Below are 19,116 nucleotides of genomic sequence, written 5' to 3'. Positions count from 1 at the left end.
TGCATGATGATGTATGCAGGTAAGATAGTCTAGCATTAGCTAGCTACATTTTCAGATATTACACATTCCTAATTTTGACAGAAAGTGGTTTCATTTCAAGCTAAAGTGTACTGTTAGCTAGCTAGCTAAAGTTAGCTGGCAGGCTCCCTAGCTGATGTTATTATTCGTTTCCCAGAGCCGTTTGCTATTCTTGTTAAAGCCTAATGTTAGCTAGTTGGTTAGCTCCCAGCACTGTGGCATTGTTGGCACTTTGTTAATTGTTGTTTAACTAACTAACTTTGGCTGGCTCATTAGCTAACGTTACGTGATGTGGGTGATCTTAAACGTTGTTTACCTAGCTAGGTTCATTGTTTACCTAGCTAGCTAGCTAGCTATATGTCTTAAGCTAAAGTGTACTGTTAGCTAGCTAGCTATGGTTAGCTCGCTGGCTCCCGAGCTGACATTATTATTAGTTTCCCAGAGCTGTTTGCTTTCTAGTTAGAGCCTAATGTTAGTTAGCTAACATTGAACCTGGTTGCTTAGCTCCCAGCACTGTGGCATTGTTGGCACTTTGTTCATTGTTGTTTAGCTAGCTAACGTTAGCTGGCTGGCTCGTTAGCTAACGTTACGTGACGTGTGTGAACTTACACTTTGTTTACCTAGCTAGGTTCATTGTTTACCTAGCTAGCTATATGTCTTAAGCTAAAGTGTACAGTTAGCTAGCTAGCTAACGTTAGCTGGCTGGCTTTCGAGCTGACGTTATTATTTGTTTACCAGAGCCATTTGCTTTTCTATTTAGAGCCTAATGTTAGCTAGCTAACATCGAACCTGGTTGGTTAGCTACCAGCACTGTGGCATTGTTGGCACCGTTCATTGTTGTTTAACTAGCTAACGTTAGCTGGCTGGCTCGTTAGCTAACGTTACGTGACGTGTGTACAATACCTGTCGAATACGGCCAGTGTCAGTAAATGTCTGCAAAAAAGCGTAATGAAATTGTTGCTAGCAGAGCTGGTTAGGCTGTTTTCATGTTATCCAGAGGTAAACAAATCATCGGCCAGAGTGTCAAGTGTGCGCTCCAAGTGTGAAACGAGATGGGTGGGGTTAAAGCTTAAGAGGGTGTGAACGATGCTGAATGGGTATAGACAAATAAGAGCTCTTCACTAGATACCAAATCATTCAAAGGCCATTTTCTCAAAAGTGAGTTTATAAGTTGATCAACTTTCAAAGCAGAATTACTTTCCCATTGTTCCCCAAATGCAGTGTATGATATACCATTTTGTAACTCTGAGTCTTTTTCCAATGTAAAAAACACAATTACACATTTTGTTACATAAGACTGAATCCAGGTGGTGAGTCACATATGTGCTGGTACAAGAATCAGTTTTCAAGATCAGTATGTATCATTATCCTACTTACTAACCAGCTACGAGGTGTTTTATTCCACAATTGTAAATATGTTCTAAGGTCAGTGAAATACAAACCAATGTGTATTTTCTAATGAAATATGTAAGCTGAAGAAGAACAACTAAAACTGAATTATTATTATGAGATGGGTTCTTCACATTCCTCATATTCCCACCAATCAGTAAATCAAGAAAGCATTCTAAATCCCAGAGCTCAATAATTGTAGTGGGGACTAGGGTAGGATTCAATATGTAACAAAGCCATTGGGTTGGATAAAGTTTCTCTTTCCTGAAAGCCGGTGCAGCTGAGATCAAATGAGCAGATCAAATGAGACACTAATTAATTTTATGCATAGACTCGAACATCATCAAGCAGAATATACCCACAACAATCAAGAAAAAAAACATGAAAAAACATGTTTTGCAATGGCTGGTGGTGTTCAGCGTTAATTAATGAGGGGTGTAGTGTGTGTGTGGAGGAAAGCAGGGGTAGTTTGGTACTACTGTAATGAGGTGGGCTTGAAACATTTGTGTGTGTGTGTGTGTGTGTGTGTGTGTGTGTGTGTGTGTGTGTGTGTGTGTGTGTGTGTGCATTCATGTACTTGGAGAGTGGTGTAAGGAGTGTTTAGCGCAATTGAGGTGTGTGCACGTGTGCGTACATGTGTGTGCACGACTATGTGTGTGATTCATGCATCAATGCAAAGGAGTGATATAGTTCATAACAAAATTCAGTTATGAATTTGAGTTGTACAGTACTTTATAAAGAGTGAAAAGAGTAAGATACTTACTTGGCTTTGGCCCCTGCATCCTCATAGCCTTTGTTTGAGACATCTTCCAGGCCCCCAATCAAGTGTTTAAATGAGCTGAGAGAGATCAAAGAGTAACACTAATCATTAACTTGCTCAACACCTTGAACACCAGGTCACATATGCTGTTATTGTCACAGATCCCCATTGAGTTCAGTATTAGTAATGCACGGGACATAGGAGGGCAGCAAATCACCTAAAACATCTGTCACAAAAATCTGTCTAGGCAAAGTGCCTTGAGTAGAGTGAGTTAGCATTAACACGATGATGTTGAGACAATGTTTAAGAATCAGTGAACATCATTCAGCTTTGTGAGACCAGTGCAAATCAAGAGCATTACGTTAGGGTGGCTTCCATATCGGTTTCAAATGAATCACAACATATGTTCAGTTGAAAATGTAAAAGAAAAAACTACGTATTACTACTGAGAAGATACTGTCCTTGAATGGTGCTTTCCCTCCTCACCAACTAAAGTGTTGATTATAACCCATCTGAGAAAAGACTCACTCTACAGACTAGATTGTTATTATTATGAGACTATGCATTGAGTCTAAGATGGCGCTGCAATGGATAGCAGCCGTCTTACGGACTCCTGACCAATTCTGCTATTTTATGTTGTTTTTATCGCTGATCTTAACTTTTTTTTGTACATAATGTCTCTGACATAATTTCCTATGACCGAAAATAGCGTCTGGACATCAGAACACTAACTTCGATATGGACGTAATTTTGTACTTCAACAAATCTGCAGCTCTGGACTTTCTGCATACTCTGGGCCAGGCCCTAATCCCCAGGACACGAAAGAGGAAGCGGCAGCGAAAGAGATGCAGGCGAAACCAGCATTCTGACCAGAGTACATTAGCGAGCAAATAGACTGCCATTTGCCTCTGCTCTATTGGCGAACATGCAATCCCTTGAGAACAAATTGGATGAGCTCAATTTCTAGTCTATCCTATCAATCCGACCCTCCCAACAAATCCAATGTTTCTCAGTCGTGGCTGAACAAGGACATACATCTTGCTGATATACATCTTTCTGTTTTTTTCTATGCATTGTCAAGACCGGAACGGTAGACTCGGGTAAGACGAAGGGAGGAGGAGCGTGTCTCTAATGTTAAGGAACTCTTGAGTTTTTGCTCGCCTGAGTTAGAGTACCTCATGATAAGCTGCAGACCATACTATTTACCAACAGTTTTCATCTACGTTTCTCGTAGCTGTCTATTTACCGCCACAAACCGATGCTGGCACTAATACCTCACTCAACAAGTTGTATAAGGCCATAAGAAAACAAGAAAATAAACATTCAGAGGTGGCATTTCTGGTGGCCAAATATTTTTTATATGAGCATGTCACCTGTGCAACTAGAAGCAACACGCACAGAAATGCATAGAAAGCCCTCCCTCGCCCTTTCTTTGGCAAATCAGACCATAACTCTATCCTCCTGCTTCCTGCTTGCAAGCAAAAACTCAAACTGGAAGTACAAGCTCAATACGGAAGTGGTCCGATGAAGCGGATGCTAAGCTACAAGACTGTTTCGGTAGCACAGACTGGAATATGTTCCGGGACTCATCCAATAACATTGAGTAGTTTACCACATAATTCAATGGCTTCAGTAGCCTTTTTCTGCAGTCAATGACCAAAAGTGCCCTCATTGGCTTCATGGGTGGAATGTTATTAATATTTATAATAATTTCATAATTTATAAAGATTTTTTTTTTTTTATGATGAAAATCCGGTGTTTCTATGTTAAACAGTTTTGTTATATTTCAATCCTCTGTGATGTATATAAAGTGCACTATTGAGATGCAAACTCAAAATGTTATACATTTTAACTCTATATCTGACATGGTACAGGTGTTTTACTTTTTTTAAGCCCATAACCATGTGTGTGAGGTGTATACTTTTGTTTCAAAGTAGATTTGTTCAAAACTACCAATTACAGGCAGCATCCACACTGAGCTAAAGGCTAGAGCTGCCTATTTGAAGGAGTTGGACACTATTCCAGACGATTATAAGAAATCCCGCTATGACCTCTGACAAGCCATCAAACAGGCAAAGCATCAATACAGGACTAAGATCAAATCCTACTACGCCGGTTCTGATGCTCGATGGATGTGGCAGGGCTTGCAAACTATCACGGATTACAAAGGGAAACCCAGCTGCGAGCTGCCCAGCCACAAGAGCCTACCAGACAAGCTAAATGCCTTCCACACTCACTTCGAGGTAAGGAACACTGAACCATGCATGAGAACACCAGCTGTTCCAGACAACTGTATGATTTCGCTCTCTGTAAACAGCTCAACATTCCCAAGGCCAGACGGAATACCAGGACGCGTACTCAGAGCATGCGCTGACAAACTGACAAGTGTCTTTAATTACACTTTCAATCTATCCCTGACATGGTCTGTAACACCGACTTGTTTCAAACAGACCATACAAAGTCCCTGTGCCCAAGATGGTGGGTAACCTGCCTAAATGATTATCGCCCCGTAGCATTCACATCTACAGCCATGAAATGCTTTGAAAGGCTGGTCATGGCTCACATCAATTACATTATCGGATACCCTCGACCAACTCCAATTTGCTTACCACCCCAACAGATCCACAGATGACACAATCTCTACTGCACTCCACACTGCCCTCACCCACCTGGGCAAAAGGAATACCTATGTAAGAATTCTGTTCATTGACTACAGCTCAGCATTCAACACCATAGTCCCCTCCAAGCTCATCTCCAAGCTCAGGACCATTGGGACTGAACAGCTCCCTCTGCAACTGGATCGTGGACTTCCTGATGTTCCACCCACAGGCGGTGATGGTAGGCAACAACACCTCCTCCACACTGACCATCAATAGGGGGGCCCCTTAGGGGTTTGTGCTTAGTCCCCTCCTGTACTCCCTGTTCACCCACAACTTTGTGGCAGTGCACGACTCCAACACCATTATCAAGTTTGCTGACAACACGACGGTGGTAGGTCTGATCACTGACAACGATGAGGTAGCCTATAGGGAGGCAGTGGTGGAAAAAGTACCCATTTGTCATACTTGAGGAAAGGTATAGATACCTTAATAGAAAGTTACTCAAGTAAAAGTGAAAGTCACCCAGTAAAATATCACATGAGTAAAAGACTAAAATGATTTGGCTCTAAATATACATACAAGTAAAAGTATGAATAATTAAAAAATCCTTATATTAAGCAAAGCAGACGGCACCATTTTATTGTTTTTATGTACAGATAACCAGGGGCACACACTCAAACATCATGTACAAAAGATACATTTGTGTTTAGTGAGTCCACCAGATCAGAGGCAGCAGGGATGACCACGTGTTCTCTTCTCCATTCTTTTGGAGAGATTGGAAACCCAAATTGGTCTACATGGACAAGTTCTGGCCTGGTTTAGATCTTATCTGTCGGAAAGATATCAGTTTGTCTCTGTGAATGGTTCGTCCTCTGACAAATCAATTGTAAATTTCGGTGTTCCTCAAGGTTCCGTTCTAGGACCACTATTGTTTTCACTATATATTTTACCTCTTGGGGATGTCATTCGAAAACATAATGTTAAATTTCACTGCTATGCGGACGACACACAGCTGTACATTTCAATGAAACATGGTGAAGCCCCAAAATTGCTCTCGCTAGAAGCCTGTGTTTCAGACATAAGGAAGTGGATGGCTGCAAATTTTCTACTTTTAAACTCGGACAAAACAGAGATGCTTGTCCTAGGTCCCAAGAAACAAAGAGATCTTCTGTTGAATCTGACAATTAATCTGGATGGTTGTACAGTCGTCTCAAATAAAACTGTGAAGGACCTCGGCGTTACTCTGGACCCTGATCTCTCTTTTGAAGAACATATCAAGACTGCTTCAAGGACAGCTTTTTTCCATCTACGTAACATTGCAAAAATCAGAAACTTTCTGTCCAAAAATGACGCAGAAAAATTAATCCATGCTTTTGTTACTTCTAGGCTCGACTACTGCAATGCTCTACTTTCCGGCTACCCGGATAAAGCACTAAACAAACTTCAGTTAGTGCTAAATACGGCTGCTAGAATCCTGACTAGAACCAAAAAATTTGATCATATTACTCCAGTGCTAGCTTCCCTACACTGGCTTCCTGTTAAGGCAAGGGCTGATTTCAAGGTTTTACTGCTAACCTACAAAGCATTACATGGGCTTGCTCCTACCTATCTTTCCGATTTGGTCCTGCCGTACATACCTACACGTACGCTACGGTCACAAGACGCAGGCCTCCTAATTGTCCCTAGAATTTCTAAGCAAACGGCTGGAGGTAGGGCTTTCTCCTATAGAGCTCCATTTTTATGGAATGGTCTGCCTACCCATGTGAGAGACGCAGACTCAGTCTCAACCTTTAAGTCTTTACTGAAGACTTATCTCTTCAGTAGGTCCTATGATTAAGTATAGTCTGGCCCAGGAGTGTGAAGGTGAACGGAAAGGCTGGAGCAACGAACCGCCCTTGCTGTCTCTGCCTTGTCGGTTCCCCTCTTCCCACTGGGATTCTCTGCCTCTAACCCTTTTACAGGGGCTGAGTCACTGACTTACTGGTGTTCTTCCATGCCGTCCATGGGAGGGGTGCGTCACTTGAGTAGGTTGAGCCACTGACGTGGTCTTCCTGTCTGGGTTGGCGCCCCCCCTTGGGTTGTGCCGTGGCGGACATCTTTGTGGGCTATACTCGGCCTTGTCTTCGGACGGTAAGTTGGTGGTTGTAGATATCCCTCTAGTGGTGTGGGGGCTGTGCTTTGGCAAAGTGGGTGGGGTTATATCCTGCCTGTTTGGCCCTGTCCGGGGGTATCATCGGATGGGGCCACAGTGTCTTCTGATCCCTCCTGTCTCAGCCTCCAGTATTTATGCTGCAGTAGTTTATGTGTCGGGGGGCTAGGGTCAGTCTGTTACATCTGGAGTATTCTCTTGTCTTATCCGGTGTCCTGTGTGAATGTAAATATGCTCTCTCTAATTCTCTCTTTCTTTCTTTCTTTCTTTCTCTCGGAGGACCTGAGCCCTAGGACTACCTGGCATGATGACTCCTTGCTGTCCCCAGTCCACCTGGCCATGCTGCTGCTCCAGTTTCAACTGTTCTGCCTGCGGCTACGGAACCCTGACCTGTTCACCGGACGTGCTTGTTGCACCCTCGACAATTACTATGATTATTATTATTTGACCATGCTGGTCATTTACGAACATTTTAACATCTTGACCATGTTCTGTTATAATATCCACCCGGCACAGCCAGAAGAGGACTGGCCACCCCTCATAGCCTGGTTCCTCTCTAGGTTTCTTCCTAGGTTTTTGGCCTTTCTCAGGAGTTTTTCCTAGGGAGTTTTTCCCAGCCACCGTGCTTCTTTCACATGCATTGCTTGCTGTTTGGGGTTTTAGGCTGGGTTTCTGTACAGCACTTTGAGATTTCAGCTGATGTACGAAGGGCTATATAAATAAATTTGATTTGATTTGATTTGATTTTGATTCTCTTGATAAATCTGTGAATTGGACCCTTTTCCTGTCCTGCTAAGCATTCAAAATATAGCAAGTACTTTTGGGTGTCAGGTAAAATGTATGGAGTAAAAAGTAAATTATTTTCTTTAGGAATGTAGTGACATAAAAGTAAAAGCTGTAAAAAATATAAATACTAAAAGAAAGTATAGATACCCCCAAAAACTACTTAAGTAGTATTTTAAAGCATTCTAACTTAAGTACTTTACACCACTGTAGGTAGGTTAGAGACCTGGCATTGTGGTGCCAGGACAACAACCTGTCCCTCAACATCAACAAGACAAAAGAGCTGATTGTGGATTACAGGAAATGGAGGGGCGAGCACACTCCCATCACATTGATGGGACTGTAGTGGAACGGGTCGATAGCTTCAAGTTCTTCTGTGTTTCCATCACTAAGAAATTAACATGGCCCACGACAGCACCTCTTCCCCCTCAGAAAAGATTTGGCATGGGCCCTCAGATCCTCAAAAAATTCTACAGCTGCAGCATTGAGAACAGCTTGACTGGCTGCATCACCTCTTGGTACGGCAACAGCAAAGCACCAGACTGCAAGGCACTAGAGAGGGTGGTGAGTATGGCCCAGTGCATCATGGGGCCGACCTCCCTGCCATCTAGGAACTCTATACCAGGCAGTGTCCGAGGAAGGCCCAAGCCATAGACTGTTCTCTCTGCTACCGCACAGCAAGAGGTATCAGTGCACCAAGTCTGGAACCAACAAGACCCTGAACAGATCCTTCCCCCAAACCATAAGACTGCTAAACAAGCTAATCAAATGGCTAGCCGGACTACCTGCATTTACCCTTTTTTTTACGAACTCTCTTGCACTGACTCTATGCACACACACAGGACTCTACTCACACACTCACTCATACTTACACTGACACTGTGACATGTAAAGTAGCAGTCAAAAGTTTGGATACACCTACTCATTCCAGGGTTTGTTTTTGTTAAACCATTTTTTACATTGTAGAATAATACTTGACACGTCAAAACTACGAAATAACACATATGGAATCATGTAGTAACCAAATATTTGTATTATTCAAAGTAGCCACCCTTTGCCTTGATGACAGCTTGGCACCTGGAATGCATTTCAATTAACAGGTGTGCCTTCTTAAAAGTTAATTGTGGAATTTCTTTCCTTCTTAATGTGTTTGAGCCAATCAGTTGTGTTGTGACAAAGTAGGGGTGGTATACAGAAGATAGCCCTATTTGGTAAAAGACCAAGTCCATATTATGGCAAGAACAGCTCAAATAAGCAAAGAGAAATGACAGTCCATCATTACTTTAAGACATGAAGGTCAGTCAATCCGAAACATTTCAAGAACTGGAAAGTTTCTTCAAGTCCAGTCGCAAAAACCATCAAGCTCTATGATGAAACTGGCTCTCATGAGGACCGCCACAGGAAAGGAAGACTCAGAGTTACCTCTGCTGCAGAGGACAAGTTCATTAGAGTTACCAGCCTCAGAAATTGCAACCCAAATAAATGTTCAAGTGACATACACATCTCAACATCAATTGTTCAGAGGAGACTGCGTGAATCAGGCCTTCATGGTCAAATTGCGGCAAAGAAACCACTACTAAAGGACACCAATAAGAAGAAGAGACTGAATTGGGCCAAGAAACACAAGCAATGGACATTAGACCGGTGGAAATCTGTCCATTGGTCTGATGAGTCCAAGTTTTAGATTTTTTGTTCCAACTGCCGAGTCTTTGTGAGATGCAGAGTAGGTGAACGGATGATCTCCGCATGTGTGGTTCCCACCATGAAGCATGGAGGAGGAGGTGTGATGGTGTGGGGGTGCTTTGCTGGTGACACTGTCTGTGATTTATTTACAATTCAAGGCACACTTAACTAACATGGCTACCACAACATTCTGCAGCGATACGTCATCCCATCTGGTTTGCCCTTAGTGGGACTATCATTTGTTTTTCAACAGGACAAAGACCCGAAGCACACCTCCAGGCTGTGTAAGGGCTATTTGACCAAGAAGGAGAGTGATGGAGTGCTGCATCAGATGACCTGGCCTCCACAATCACCCGACCTCAACCAAATTGAGATGGTTTTGGATGAGTTGGACCGCAGAGTGAAGGAAAAGCAGCCAGTAAGTGCTCCACATACAGTATGTGGGAACTCCTTCAAGACTTTTGGAAAATTATTACTCATGAAGCTGGTTGAGAGAATGCCAAGAGTGTGCAAAGCTGTCATCAAGGCAACGTGTGGCTACTTTGAATAATCTGAAATATAAAATATATTTGGATTTGTTTAACTCTTTTTTTTGGTTACTACATGATACCGTATGTATTATTTCATAGTTTCATTATTTCATAGTTTTGATGTCTTCACTGTTATTCTACAATAGAGATAGTAAAAATAAAGAAAAACTCTTGAATGAGAAGGTGTGTCCAAACTTTTGACTGGTACTGTACATACACCCACACACACATAACATGCGCACACATGCATACAGTATTGACGACACACACACACACACACACACACACACACACACACACACACACACACACACACACACACACACACACACACACACACACACACACACACACTGCTGCTACAGCTGTCTATTATATATCCTGTTGCCTAGTCACTTTACCCCTACCTATATTTAGATAGCTACCTCAATTACCTTGAGCTCCTGCACATCAACTCGGTACTGGTACACCCTGTTATATTTCCTCCAAATCAATAACAAAAAAAATCTAAAATTGTATTCGGTCACATGCTTCGTAAACAACAAGTGTAGACTAACAGTGAAATGCTTACTTACAGGCCCTTCCCAACAATTCAGAGAGAAAGAAAAATAGAGAATAATAGAAAAGTAAAACACATAATAACAAACACAATGAGTAACGACAACTTGACTATATACACAGGGTACCAGTACGGGGTCCATGTCCAGGTGTACGAGGTCATTGAGATAGATATGTACATACAGTATAACTAGGAATAAAGTGACAGATAAACTGTAGCATATGTGATCAGACAAAATAAGTTAGTACAAAAATGGTCGATGCAGATAGTACTGGTTATTGTTATTCACTGTGTATTTATTCCTCGTGTCACTACTTCTATTATTCTACTTAAAAAAAAAAAAAATCTCTGCATTGTTGAAAAAGGACCCGTAAGTAAGCATTTCACTGTCAGTCTACATCTGTTATTTACGAAGCATGTGACAAATAATATATGATTTGGTTGATTTCTTATTCTATGCAATCGAGAATTCCTTTTGATGAAAGCATTTTGACGAAACCTCTCACATTGACGAGATGCATGGGAGGAGAGCAGACGTGCTGGTCTTAGTTTGATTGAGGAAATGCATTAAAACAATCAACAGATCTGACTGTACATACTGGATTGAACTGACGAAATGAAGAATATATGTCTGCTGGCATGCTTTGAACATTCAAAAGGCAATCCTAAATGTACTGTCACACACAAGATATGATGGATGTTAGCTGTTCTGGAGAATAAATATTGTCATCAATGATACTGTCAAGGTTAACAAGGCAGACAGGTTGTCTGCAATCAAATTTATTTACCTGACAAGGTATAGTAAATCATTGTCTTTTTTAGATGCCATCTTCTGTTGTTTATTTGAGTTTGTACATAAACCGTAAGCTCTAATAACACTTTTTACTTCCAATTTAGTATGGAGTTGGCAATTTTAAAGTAATGACACATTACTGTCAAAATGGGATAATAGAATACATTTAAACATGATAAAAATAGAAAGGACTGACAGGTAAACCCTGATATCATAGCAGAGACTTTGTCTTATCTCTTATAGAGAGGAAAAACAAGCTAAAGAAGTAGACAAACGTCTGGTTATATCAAAATTACCAGATTATGATGGAGCGTCCTCAAAATTGATAATTTTTCCCATTTAGCGTATTCAGGTTTTTGTCATTAAGGGTCCTTCTGTGCTGTTTTTAGCCATCTGTTTCAAAGCACCTGAAACCATTAGAGGGGCTAAGAGGGGTCTGATTACCACCCTGCATTTCAGTGAGAGGGGGCAGGTTGGAGGAGCGGCCATTTAAATGTGACACATCTGAGCTCTGTCTGTGGAGTGTTGCTTCTGGGGCATTCTCTCCCAGCAGGCAACAATGCTGAAAATCGTCTGTCTGGGCCCTCGGGCACCGAGAGGCAGCCTCATGTTCCAGAACAGAACACTCACTCTCCCATGTGCCCCAATCACTACACATATAGATAGATATACTGTAGACATCAGGAGTTATTTCTGAGGTTTATGAGTCTGCTCTCACCGGGGTTAGATTCAGGTGTCAGACTGGTACAGCTCTTTACAAGGATCGTTGATGAAATAGTTTTCAGAAATAGTAATCACACAATCAACAGTATGTATGGTAAGTGGTAGAGAATGACTGACGTCCAGTGAGGTTAGCCAAGAACTGTCACAACCTCCTGACAGTTGTGACCTCATTATGTGTCTAGACTGAAGGAATTTATGATCATTTCATGACTGCAAAAACATTAGATATCATCCAGGAAATATGACCCATGGTAGCCAATGAAAGGGCATTTGAAGTGTGAACTGCCGTGTTCTAACTATAGAGTTCACACCCACTTAAAGTTGCATTCTTAGTGTGCCTCTCCTATAAAAGGCCATATATACGTTGTCCACTCGCACTGGATAAGGCCGACTTGCCATATAAATGTGTTTTGATATTAGTAATGCAGAAGACATAGAGTTTATAGCCTAGACTTATCGTAAAGTTTATAGACTACGCCAGATAGATATGCGTAGCAGCCAGAGCAAATCCAACTCCTAAACTACACTGCTAACAAATGCCACTGTGAAGAGCCAGACAGCGCCCCAAAAGTAGGCTGGTCTCATTAAGCCTGATATACAGTATGTTCCTCTATTAGCACATCTGAGGAGACTGAATCAACTCAGTTGACTCTCCCTGACCACCCTGTCCGAGTGTATGTTTGGTACCAGGTCTGCATCTCTGTATAGTGCACTACCCTGTGGGCACTGGTCAAAAGTAGTGCACTATATAGGGAATTGGGTGCTGTTCCAGACAATCTCCCGGAATCCCAATCCACAACAGTGATCATATCATTACGTGCACGACAACGGCATGATGGCGGAGGGAGCGCAGCGTGGCAGCCAAAACGAGCCCTCTTTAACAGACTCGGCCATAAAGCTTTCAGGCGGCCAACATGATCAAATGGATGGTGGATTTCCTGCAGAGATCGAATAGAAAATGTTCCTCTCTTGCCTCCAGCATTTGTGTGCTGCGTTTGCCTTTTTTTAGCCCTGCCTCTGGCTCTGACAGAGACACACAGAGACCCAGACCCACACAGCGCTGATGAGGTCTATGGGGAGTAGAAGAGAACAGGCTTTCTACCATGCCGTGCACAGTGCTCCATCCCCAGTCCCACTGTTTTACCATGCTGCTTGTCATTCAAAACAGGAACTCTTCTCTATGTTCTTTGTATGGCGTTATGTCATGATATAGTTGTAAAAACTTTTGAAATGTGGGGAAGATATTTGTTTCGGATTTAGAATAAATTGCATAATACTGATGAGTGATGAATGATCTATTATCAATGATAAGGATCAACACAACAAACCTTTGTTAAAAATACCAATCCTATAATAGTCATGCTACTGTGATGTGGTTTATGCTCTGCACTACAATTGCTTTTTCATGGCAGTAAAGGGTTAATCAACTTACAACAAACTGCACACATTTAAAAGTAAACCTTCAGACGACACAGGGTACTACTCACTCTCTGTCAATGACCAGGCAGGTGACGGCATCAGCAGCAATGACATTAGCCGTCCTGATGTCCTCTCTGTGGGGACACAAATTGAAAACAAATCAGTCAAACACATCCCCCCACGACACTAATGTAGGATACTAAAGTACGTTTAATATATACGCCATTTAGCAGATGCCTTTATACAAAGCAACCTACAGTCATGCATCCATTCATATTACATACACGACCGTTCAAAAGTTTGGCGTCATTTAGAAATGTCCTTGTTTTTGAAAGAAAAGCACATTTTTTGTCCATTAAAATAACATCAAATTGATCAGAAATACAGTGTAGACATTTTTAATGTTGTAAATGACTATTGAAGCTGGAAACTGCTGATTTCTTTATGGAATATCTACATAAGTGTACAGATGTACAGAGGCCAATTATCAGCAACCATCACTCTTGTGTTCCAATGGCATGTTGTTAACTAATCCAAGTTTATCATTTTAAAAGGCTAATTGATCATTAGAAAACCCTTTTGCAATTATGTTAGCGCAGCTGAAAACTGTTGTTCTGATTAAAGAAGCAATAAAACTGGCCTTCTTTAGACTTGTTGAGCATCTGGATTTGTCTGTTCGATTACAGGCTCAAAATGGCCAGAAACAAATAACTTTCTTCTGAAACTCGTCAGTCTATTCTTATTCTGAGAAATTAAGGCTATTCCATGCGAGAAATTGCCAAGAAACTTAAGATCTCGTACAACGCTGTTCCTTCACAGAACAGTGCAAACTGGCTCTAACCAGAATAGAAAGGGGAGTGGGAGGCCCCATTGCACAATGTCACATTCTGATTTAATTAACTTTGCCATCACACAATCCTTCCTAACACAGAAACAAATCAAGAATAAGAGATGATAGTAACAACCATACTCTCTACAGCTGTTTACTTCATCATCAAATCCCCTTCAATGTAACCTGAAGAAGTTTCTTCCAAATCACTTGAATCTGCAAACGACTTTGAATCAGTGGTTTCCATAATGACCTGCGATCCATCTGTGAAAACGTCCACACACACTCTCTCTCTCACTAATGCACGGCATTAGTGGCTTTGTAGTGACATAGACAACAATGGGACCACTTCCCTAGACTATTAGATCAAGTTCCCATTAGTAGATTCATGTAATTTATATCACAGCAATGAATGGTGGATGTCCAGATGATTTCATCATGAACTAAAATAGCACAATAGTAGCCGATGACCTTGCTAGTAATGCCATACAGTATACTGCATCTCTATGTGTTACAGGCATCCCTGTAATTGACATTAATTCAATATGGTTATGTAACAGCAGCATCTACAATGCATTATGGAATAAACTTTCCTACATGTGTCGTAGGTTACCCAGACACCCCATCTGATACCCCATCTGATACCCCATCTTCCATGAAATCAGCTGCCTGCCCCGACCTGTCCAGTCCAGGCTGTCTCCATGGGCCATGCCAGTGAGACCAGGTGTGTGCTTTTTGAGTAGAGGGGATGGGCATCATCTAATTTGACAGAACTATCTGGTGACAGGAGGAGAGAGTGTGAGGGGAGAGGGACGGGTAGATGAATACGAGAGGAAATCTATCCATCAAGCCCAGCTATTACATTTGAGCCCCCAAATAGACAGACCGGGGAAAACAGCTGTGATTTCCCCCCTGCTCATGGATGAAGCAACAATTCCCTGGATATCACAAGAACACACTGGGGTTCTGAAGACGCAGGCCGAGGTGTCCATTTCACACGGATATGTCACTTACAGCAATACTGCATGAATCCCAGTTGTTACTATTGGACCACCCAACTAGCCGTATACCTTCCTTTCAGTGTTTTGTTACACAGCTGATACGTGTAAGCAGATATCTCCCGTTGAGGGAGCAGGACGCCATTCTTCAAGCCAATTAGCGCATATTATGGCAGGGAGATGGAAACATATACGGCAGACTATAGACCTGCTATATCACCAGATATCTCCCAGTAAAATGAAAGGAGAGCTTTCTAGACATGCCACTCTTCAAACCAATTACCACATATCATGGCAGGAACAGGGAGAGATACACATGGAAGGTAGCCACACTGGGACTGTTATCTCACCACATATACTGCTAGCAAACCATGTCACGCATCAAATATTACATAACTACTATATGAGAGAGAGAGAGAGAGAGAGAGAGAGAGAATTGAGCCAGGCACAGCCATGCTCCACAGTGCAGTTTGAGTATCAGCAGACCATGCCTCCACCAATGCCAATCACAACCAGTGAGAGAGCAGCTTGGATGAAAGGTTATGGTTGTCAGTCTCAATGAAAACGTGTGCACAGTACAAAGACTAGGGGGAAATATAATGCCATAGGCATTTAACACCTCGGTTTATCACAACCCAGCCAAGAAAATTCATGTGTGGCTCTGTTGGTAGAGCATGGTGCTAGCAATGCCAAGGTTGTGGGTTCAATACCCATGGGGGAACAGTGTGAAAATGTATGCAGTTGCTCTGGATAAGAGTGTCTGCTATATTACTGAAACGTAGATTAGGAGAGATGCCAGATTTTTGGAGGGGCTTTGTTAAGCAGCAGAGAGCTGCCTAACTCTGGTGACATTTACAGCTCGGCAGCTGAAAGGCTCTTATGATGACTTGAGCACTGCTTGGTGTACCACGTCTTTGGGCAAAGTTCAGGCGTGTATGTGTACCCATCTATGGCTAAGAGGGAGAAAGAAAGATGTTTGTGGGTGCGTGTCGCGAGTGAGCGAGAGAGAATCGTATTTACGTGACAATTATTCCTGAGTCCTGACATCTCCCTAATAGCCAATAATTAGCCTTAATGTGAGGGAACAAGGTGTTTTGTGTTGGGCAGATATGAAAGTGCACTTAGCATACAGCCTCCTACACATCAAAGCCAGTAAGCCACTCAAATCTTTTTAACCACAAGGACTATTGTGCTGTCCTGTCTGTAGTCAATTCTTCACGAGTCCACCATCTCCTCCCCCCAAACCATGCTAACAGGGCTAGCATGCAAATATCGCTTGGGTTAACAGCACACCAACTTTTTTAAAGCAGTGATTGAGTTGCTTGACATAGTAACGGAGAAGATTTGTATTTAACGTAGTAGAGGAAACTCCAGTGAGTTACAACACATTTATTGCGTTTCCAATTATATTAACACAATTCAACGACGTATGAGTCTGGCAACAAAACAAATCTGTCTCAGCAGATCTATTAAAACAAATGCCTTTATGAGATTCATTATTTTATTGTCTACATTATTCAGTAGAAAAACATGAAACTGTTTACACCTTCGGGTCTTATCTTTATCAGCCTTCAGTTTGACTTTTTATCATTCATGTTTTATTCATTACGGGGGAAAAACAACATGAGCGTGCTAATTAGGACAAAGGAGAGGGGGACAGATCAAACGGAGAGAGAGGCAGATGAAGAACACACATTTGGAGATGTGGCCCCTTTCAAAGTCTAACTAATACACCATCAGAGCTTGTTAAAGCCTAGCTCTTCATGGCTGTGACTGCTACTCTGGTGAACATCAAAGCAGCGTATAACAAGATCTCTCTTCCTTTGTTTGCTGTGGAAAACAAGAACCAAGAATTTTAATGCTATTAACTCAGGAGAGGAAACTCCAGTGAGATGCAAGACATTTATTGCGTTTCCAATTATACGAACAATATTTCAATGATGTTTGAGTCTAGCAACAAAACAAATCTATCTTAATAGATTTATAAAAACAAATGCCTTTATGAGATTCATTATTTTATTACCTACATTATTCAGTAGAACAACATGAAACTGTTACACCTTCAGGTCTTGTCTTTATCACCTATTAGTTGAACTAGTTTTTTTTCTTTGTGTTTTATTCATTACGAAAAACAACAGGAACAAACTTCACACTGTTGTAAACGTTAGTCTGGCCCATTGACTGTATACCATTGATATACAGTGCCACTGTACCACCACCATACGGTTTACAGTGCCTTCAGAAAGTATTCACACCCCTTGACTTTTTCCACATTTTATTGTGTCACAGATTGAATTTAAAATGGATTCAATTGAGATGTTGTGTCATTGGCCAACACACAATACCCTATAATGTCAAAGTGGAATTATGTTTATTTTTACAATTTTTTTTACTAATTAATAAAAAATTAAAGCTGAAATGGCTTGAGTCAATAAGTATTCAACCCCTTTGTTATGGCAAGCCTAAATAAGTTCAGAAGTAAAAATGTGCTTAACAAGTCACATAAGAAGTTGCATGGACTAACTTTGCGTGCAGTAATAGTGTTTAACATGATTTTTGAATGACTACCTCATCTCTGTACCTCCCATATACAGTGTATTCGGAAAGTATTCAGACCCCTTGACTTTTTCCACATTTTGTTACGTTACAGCCTAATTTCAGGTCTCTCCCGAGATGTTCAATCTGGTTCAAGTCCAGGCTCTGGCTGGGCCACTCAAGGACATTCAGAGACTTGTCCCGAAGCCACTTCTGCATTGTCTTGGCTGTGTGCTTTGGATCGTTGTCATCAAGGATTTCCCTGTACTTTGCTCCGTTCATCTTTCCCTCGATCCTGACTAGTCTCCCTGCTGCTGAAAAACATCCCCCCAGCATGATGCTGCCACCACCATGCTTCACCGTAGGGATGGTGCCAGGTTTCCTCCAGACGTGACGCTAGGTATTCAAGCCAAAGAGTGGCCTAGTTACAGTTTTTAAATCGGCTTGAAATCTATGGCAAAACTGGAAAATGGCTGTCTAGCAATGATCAACAACCAACTTGATAGAGCTTGAAGAATTTTTTTAATAATAATGTGGAAATATTGTACAATCCAGGTGGGCAAAGCTCTTAGAGACTTACATAGAAAGACTCACAGCTGTAATCGCTGACAAAGGTGATTTTAACATGTATTGACTAAGTGGTGTGAATACTTATGTAAATTAGATATTTCTGTATTTCATTCTCAATGCATTTGCAAAAATGTCTAAAAACATGTTTTCACTTTGGCGTTATGGGGTATTGTGTGTAGATGGGTGAGAAAAAAATCTATTTAATCCATATTGAATTCAGGCTGTAACACGACAAAATATGGAATAATTTCTGAAGGCACTGTAGCCACCTGAGAGCTGTCATTGTACGAGAGAACACCAGGAGGCACTGTCTCTCTCGATCACAGCCTGACACTGTCACCTTTCTCTCCTCCCTCGTCTCCTCTAATTTGAGCTGGGAGCAGGTCACTGTGCCACAAAGCCACTGTGCCGATCTCTGACTGCCTCCAGTCAGCCAATCAGAACAGCCCCTAGGCTCACTACTGACTTTGCCGGTTTAGCCTCCTCTAAACCAGCTTAATCCCTGATGTATTTTATTATTAAAAAAATATATTTCACCTTTATTCAACCAGGTAGGCCAGTTGAGAGCAAATTTTTATTTACAACTGCGACCTGGCAAAGATAAAGCAAAGTAGTGCGACAAAAACAGAGTTACTCATAAAGAAACGTACAGTCAATAACACAATAGAAAAATCAATAGCTTGGGAAAGTTGCTGCAGGGGGTGCAGAGCTGTTGGCCAGGGTAAGGGTAGCCAGGTGGAAAGCATGGCCAGCCATAGAAAAATGCTTATTGAAATTA

The 19,116-nt window shown here is 41.7% G+C and overlaps 1 protein-coding gene across 4 annotated transcripts in view; it reads right to left on the bottom strand.

Moving 5' to 3' along the window:
* prkg1b (protein kinase cGMP-dependent 1b) overlaps positions 1-19,116 on the bottom strand; it is a 158,705-nt gene that overhangs the window by 19,550 nt on the left and 120,039 nt on the right. For all 4 annotated transcript variants that reach the window (XM_029764538.1, XM_029764539.1, XM_029764536.1 and 1 more), the window contains exons 8-9: positions 13,475-13,540; positions 2,171-2,245 (exon numbers count right to left, since the gene is read on the bottom strand). In XM_029764538.1, the coding sequence (XP_029620398.1) occupies positions 2,171-2,245; positions 13,475-13,540 (141 nt within the window). The remainder of the gene's footprint in view (positions 1-2,170; positions 2,246-13,474; positions 13,541-19,116) is intronic.

Source organism: Salmo trutta, chromosome 10 (genome assembly GCF_901001165.1).
Source record: "Salmo trutta chromosome 10, fSalTru1.1, whole genome shotgun sequence".
Lineage (NCBI taxonomy): Eukaryota > Metazoa > Chordata > Actinopteri > Salmoniformes > Salmonidae > Salmo > Salmo trutta.
Note: the sequence above shows the minus strand (reverse complement) of the source record. Positions and strands in the feature narration are given on the sequence as shown.